General features: G+C 39.0%; 1 protein-coding gene across 1 annotated transcript; it reads right to left on the bottom strand.

The window, feature by feature from the left end:
* Nucleotides 1–417: 417 nt before the first annotated feature.
* On the bottom strand, nucleotides 418–3,721 carry LOC124619564 (ornithine decarboxylase 1-like). The gene is made up of 8 exons (XM_047146052.1): nucleotides 3,630–3,721; nucleotides 3,392–3,488; nucleotides 3,103–3,179; nucleotides 2,796–2,968; nucleotides 2,391–2,688; nucleotides 1,567–1,818; nucleotides 1,244–1,452; nucleotides 418–1,122 (listed from the first exon to the last, which is right to left on the bottom strand). Exons 1-8 carry the CDS (start codon nucleotides 3,717–3,719, stop codon nucleotides 888–890), a joined length of 1,431 nt encoding a protein of 476 aa, XP_047002008.1. The 5' UTR covers nucleotides 3,720–3,721; the 3' UTR covers nucleotides 418–887.
* Nucleotides 3,722–6,747: the final 3,026 nt, after the last annotated feature.

The following is a 6,747-nucleotide window of genomic DNA, read 5'->3' on the forward strand; positions in this document are numbered from 1 at the left end:
ACCACAGCAACACCTTCCAAATGAAATCAACTGGTTCCACATCTCATGTTATCTCACCCAAATATCAGTGGAGACAAATGAATTTCCTAGTGCATTTGGTAGTTAAGAAACATTATTGGTTTGTTAAAAGTATAACATTTACGAAGAATTGAACTAGTTCTAGAACAAAGTTTCAACCATTTGACAATGCTATTATGGTGATATTTCCTCACATAACTAGCTAAGAAAAACTGTCTCCAAGGAAACTGTAGTTAAAGGAACATCTTTACATAGAGTTGTTTCATTCAACTGCACCCAAGTTTTCATGTGAATAGTTTCATTAAACTGAAATTTTGTGTATTATACATAACAAAATAGCATTTGCCATAAATCGTACCATATACCTCAGAAACAGATCTTTGTTAATTTGTTCTGCTTCCAGTAACGCAGATGCTATTCATGTGTTGAGCGTACAACAGAATTCTCTAATTAGGCTTAAATAAATACAATTTACGCTTTTGCAGTGAGATATCTACAGACAGTTGAGTGCCCGAAATAGCTTTGGAGAAACCTTGATAGTTTAAATTATTCTGAGATTCATGTTTTAGTCCCTTAATCAAATTTCAGGCACTGAGCTGCAGTACACTAAAGAATTTTAATGAATATCTGCCTTCCCTGTCACACCTAACTTAACAAAACCTAACTTACATAGGTGTTGTGTTGTATCCCTGCCATGAATGACAGTTTGTCACTTGATGTATTGTCTTATACGCAACGAGACGCTGACACAGAAGAAACAGACAATTACTGGAGAAAACGGCATAGTTGTTTTCGATAAGGAAGAAGTACAATAACCCAAGGCATTATCATGTACTGTCACTGAGGTGCAGACATACTTCCATTTGGTCCTAATTAACTTGTCCCATCTGAAGGAATGGATATATGATGCTTGAGCCCACAGTTGAATGTGACGTGTGATCTTCCACAATCTCATCATCAGAAGATGAAACAGGTGTGTGAACTTCATCCCACTCATCAATGTTGCCTTGACCATCTATGGATAGACCCAGGTGTAGATTTGCTGGTGTGTTTCCAATAACAAAATGATTCTCCGTCATGGGTAGTCGGTCTTTGAGTAGCAGCCTGTATGGATTTTCAGAAACAATAAGTAAGGTTACAATAACAAATGAATTTTGCAACGTATTTAGATATTTTGAATCTTTACAACGACCGTCAGATTCTGGAAAAGAAAAACCTTTCTTACCAGCCTTGGACGTCAATCACAGTATGCACTTTGGGAACAGGGAAGCCATTGAATGGAGACGCCACAGGCAGTGTGTAAGCACCCATATTATCAAAAATCAACCAGTCTCCTATATCCAACTCTGGCAGCAAAGTAGACTCAACTATTTGATCCAGACCATCACAAGTTGGTCCCCAGACAGAACACGGACGCATTTCAAGTCCAGCGTCCTATAAAAGAAACATCGCGTGTTAGAGCAATGATCACTTTTCCTTTCATTTCTTAATTATGTCAAGGTTATAAAGCACATGAGAAAAATAATACACAAACATTGTCTGACGTACTTTGAGAGGCACTGGTGTCACTTTCATGTGATCATAGAGAATGCAATTAAAACTGCCGTACACTCCATCATTTACATAGTACATGACTGATGTGATGGACCCATCCCTTGGGTTGATAAGATCTCTCTTGGAGTGAACATTTGTAGCAAGAGTATAAGCTGAGGCAACATAATAACGTCCTGGTTCGGCAATTATGTGAACATCTGGTTCAGGAAAGAACTCTCCGAGGGCACTGTTCACCACTTCTGCAATCTGGAAATACGGAAATAACCTTGAGATAAGGCATTTTGTAGAAAATAAAGTAATGAATTATGCAGCAAGTGAGCAGGAAGCAATATAGGATGCTAACAATGTGATAATATTTCATTATTTTGATTCAAGTTACCAAAATAACAACACTAATGCCAGACTTCCCCTTGAAAACCCGTTAATAGTATACCTGCAGTAACGTGACAGACTTAACTATCTCTCAACGTAACTAGCTACTATAAAATGGAACCAGCATTCCAGCTCCCCAGAAATGTATACCAAAAGTGTGAAAATAAATGGGTCCAAAGGAAGTGTTAATTGGCTGTAAAAACTAAGGAAATTAAAACAAAGGTGAAGTAATGGTCTTAGTAAAGATAATATATATTTAATATTGCTACATTAAAGTAAAAACTGAGTACTTATTGCCATTAGGTCATAAATTCTGAGGGATGAAAAGACTTGAAAGATAGTTAAATTCCTCAAAAAAGTGAAGAAAGTTAACACTACCAGTATGGAGTCAGAAATGCTAGTTTGTGTAGCATCGTAAAAAGAGAGCTAAGAATTCCTGACATTACCTTGTCTAATTGGGCACCCTTGTTGCCAGGATAGCCACCACCAAGATCAAGTAAACTCATGGAGAACCCAAGAGCAGACCCCAGATCAAAAAGTCTTCGAGCGGCAGAAATGGCTTTGTAGAATACTGGTGGATCGTCACAGCCAGAGCCGACGTGGAAACTGATGCCCACAATGTCTAGGTCCAATGACTGAGCCAGTTTCATAAGCCGTGGTGCATCGGAGTCTGGGTCACATCCAAACTTATTCCCCAACTGGCACTGAGCGACGGCAGCATCATACCGGATACGTAGCACCAGCCTAAAACATAGTTGAGAAGGAAAATGTTGTCACCGAATATGTTATGCAAGGGAGAGATCTACGTATCCATAAATATGGAAAGTAGATTCTGATTTCCATTTACTCACTTGGCAGTAGGAAATAGGGTCTTGACTTTGTAGAGCTCACAGTCACTGTCAAAAGTCATGAGATCAACACCTACAGCCGCTGCATGACGAATGTGCGATGCAGGTTTTGCAGGATTTGCAAAAATAATATGGCTTGGGTCGACACCAACAGAGAGAACTCTGTCAATTTCCGCCTGTAACAAAGTAATACGAATTTACTGAAAAGTGTTTAGTATGTTTGTCGTATATTGTATTGTGTCCTCTATACACTCAGTAATGCAAAATAAGTTCCTGTCTTTTAACAGAAATGATAGAAATGCACACTCACCTTTGAAGCACAATCAAAGCAAGTTCCAAGTGCAGCCAGAACCTCAATCACAGTGAGGCTATCGTTGCATTTCACCGCTGCAAAAATAATGGGAGTAAGTAACTGTGTTAACCATAATTATTCTATACGGGCTAATAACAGGAGAAAGCTTTTTCATGGGACAGCTGTAGTTGATGTAGGTGATATCACTCATACTTTGAAAATTACATTCTTCACAGAAATTGATTTCAGTCGTAACCTAGATAATACATAGTCCTACGGCTACTGTTGCTGAGAAGTGGAAACATACCATAGTATGGCTGGACTCTTGGCATTTTGATTTTCCATTCCTTGTGTTTGCTTATTATGTCGCCAATGTCACAGACGTAGAATGCTTCTTCTTGGACCTAGGACAAAAGTTATTCCATGTGTGAGAAGGGGATTGACATAAAGAGCTTCCGAGTCAATGACATGTCTATTGAAACGGACGTATCAAAGTTCATTGAATCACGAGCTATTTATGACAGTTAAAAGGCATCTGTACTTACTCCTGACTCTGCAATGTCCTTTATGACGCTACAGGCGTTTGAACTGGCATCCATGACATGAATTCGTTCATCAAGTTTGCCCAGCTGCATGATGGATGTTGTTTGAATCAGTGGTAGATGATACTTGAGAGAAGGTATGATCAATCAGTATTTGAGTTTAAGAAACCTGGTTGGAATATGCGGACTGTAAAGAGAGAGAAAATCAATAGACTGCCATGTATTGAAATAATTAATTTGGAGAGACACGTCTCATTGACTTATTCAAAATAAAGAGGTATTTGTATTCTATCGACCAAAAATTAATGTAATTTCACAAGGAGTGTGTTTATCATTACTGCACCACACAAAGTAAAAAGGATGTGTAACAGTATTCAGCAATGATGTAAAATACTTACGAAGCAGCTCTCAGTTAGATTCAGTCAATTTGTACTTGAAGGCAGAATAAATTAGAAGAGAGATTCCTTTTGGCCTGTCAGAGGAGTGGTACCCAAGGCGGTTCACCGTTTAGGTACAGTCTGCAGCTGGATTTGTATAAGAAAAAAGCTGCAGCTGGGTCCAGACGCAGTTGATCACAGGTTACAGCACCCTGTGAAAGACCCATTAAATCAGTGTGTCTTCTGCATCACAACACCCTACCAGCTCCATAGTAATGTTACCATACGTATGTTAATATCATTGCTATAGGAAACTCTAAACACTTAGAAAAATCTCAAATGTTAAGGCATTAACCTAAAGCAACCAAGAGAGAGAGCTTGAATGGATTGTTGTTGATATAAAATGTATACCGGTATATGGCGATTAAATTTATGTATTGCTATCTAATATCTCCTTCAGTGGTGCCATCGAAAAGTGCAGTACCTCTTGATAAAGGGTGCCTTGTTAGTTGGCACATTCTTCATGAGGATGTAAGCTTTTACCAATGTCTTTAGAGTAGTTGTTAGTTTAACGTCACTTACCTCATTAATGTGCAGCCCAGGTTGCACACTCAAAGCTCTTGAGCACATTCACTAAGGCCGTTCACTATACTTCCCATACACCAGCCAACTGGTGTAGATTACGATATTCTGGTCACTAGCGCTCAAAGTATGGTCGCCAAACCACACTGCGTCCTTCACGAAGTTCTCTTGGACTCTCGGCGTAAGGTGTCTTTTAGCTGGGCGAAAATAAATTCGCTCCCACGACGTTCCGCTTTTGATGTCCGTATGTGGACTCTGGTGATCTCGGAAGACCAAAGGTGAGCTTATATACTCTGGAGAACATGCCAGGGGCCGTGGGGAACAAATCTTATCAATTACGTGGAGTTACTGGCCAAGAATGGGCTCGTGTGACGTTCTTCCCCCTCTCCACAGGTGGCCTCACTTCTGTATGATACTGTCACTATTTTTACCCGATGTCACCTTCCCTCTACGTGATAATTAATGGAAGGGATTCCTATCTCTTCCATCAAGAGCGTTAAGTAGCTGATAGGTCGGTGATAAATGTTGTCTGATCACGTTACCGTTGCATAACTACTAAAGGTCGCACTGACACCTCTATTCCGAGGTCATTTTAGCAGTGCTACGATCTCCGAAAGAGGAAGAATTCTCAATTACGGGTGCTTGCATCGAAATGTGAAATCTGTGTGTTCAGGACAGTCTTGAATTATTGCACCTGTAAAATGCTTTTTTACTGTCGTTACGAAGCTGGAACTTCATGTGAACCATTAAGACAGCAAACTCGCGGATGGTATGTAAATGTGTCTGTGAATAGCTGCATGAGATGACGATTTTCTCGCAATAATTGACAGTATTGCTGCGTTGTTGCGCTGCTTGGGGACCACAGTCTAACACATATACACGGTGTGCAGACGTTTGTCGTAGTATTGTTGTGATTTCTGTGGTTTCCGCAGTACAACAGACAGTTCTGTGCTCAAGTATCAAGTCCAGTAAACGATTTTATACTTCCTTGCAACAGTAGCGAATATTTTGAAAATAAATGGGTATCCACAATGTCAATTCAAACGTGCATGCGTTACAGCATTTGTGGAAGAAATCGAGTCCGAAAATGATAGTGGCAATTATGTCCTATTCTAATCGAATCTTCGCGCTCTTTTTATTCTTCTATAAACCTTACATATTGTCGTGTACATTAATTCGTGAATGCTTTCTCGCACTCATCGCACACAAACAGAATGTATGGGTGCGCACTGTATGTAAAACTAAGAACATTCATCAATCATGCTGCAGTAATTAAAGTACCTTTAAATGAATTTTGGACTTACCTGCAAATTACGGTAGAATTTGTACTCTGTTTGAAAGTCTGTTACTTTCCACATAATTTACAAATTCTGTGAAGCACGGACTCAAGATCTTATGCGTATGTTAAACAGTGACAATGAAAAAACAGCTTTTATCTCAATCAGGAATAATTTTGTAAATTTGAATAGCACAATTTGTACTGAAAAAATTGATGTTCTTACTCTTTCGTTCTGAAAAGTTTCATCTTTGCCTGGTATCACGTTGATGAATATTCGTTTTTTTTAGTCTTTTAAACTTTTCTCACATATTTACAAATTTCTAGTATCGAAATAGAGAACGATGGGAAGGCTGAAGGCGTCACAAAGAAGGGTCTGCAGGAGTCCGTTTAGCGAACATACTACTTTTCTTTTGTCTAGGTCAAAAAGATGACTGCCTGATGGGTTATTGCCTCAGAATATAATTCATTATTTGTGGACAAAGCAAACGGGTACCCACCGAGCGGCAGGAGAAAGGGAGCTGTCCTACAAAATCACAAAGGGCCCACAAAACAGACACACGTACTAGTATTAATAAAGTACCAGTTACAAGAAAGCAAGAACAGATAATGGGTGTTACCTGGTACCAAGTAAGTACCCAGAGCCATTTGTTGTTAGATCTATAAACTAATTTTTTTTCATGACGAAACTAGTAAGAGCCTTTCGTCCTCATCCCTCCCTGGTTACTGTTAATTTTTTTAAAAAAAGGTTTGTGTAATATTCAAATCAGTCCACTGTTTGATACTTGTGCAAACATGACTTGAGAAATTATTTGTATGATTTAGGCAAGTCTGGGTGTTAAAAATAAGTTTAATAAACCATGCGGAATTATTGTTAACATAAATG

This window comes from Schistocerca americana, chromosome 6 (assembly GCF_021461395.2).
Source record: "Schistocerca americana isolate TAMUIC-IGC-003095 chromosome 6, iqSchAmer2.1, whole genome shotgun sequence".
NCBI lineage: Eukaryota > Metazoa > Arthropoda > Insecta > Orthoptera > Acrididae > Schistocerca > Schistocerca americana.

Bases quoted from the DNA above. Each gene is read 5' to 3' on its own strand.
- LOC124619564 (XM_047146052.1), bottom strand. From the start codon at position 3,719: ATGCAGCTGGGCAAACTTGATGAACGAATTCATGTCATGGATGCCAGT. The intron at 3,180-3,391 runs GTATGTTTCCAC...TTATTTTTGCAG, and splicing joins AAGAGTCCAGCCATACTATG to CGGTGAAATGCAACGATAGC. The intron at 1,819-2,390 runs GTAATGTCAGGA...CCGTATTTCCAG, and splicing joins AGGGTGCCCAATTAGACAAG to ATTGCAGAAGTGGTGAACAG.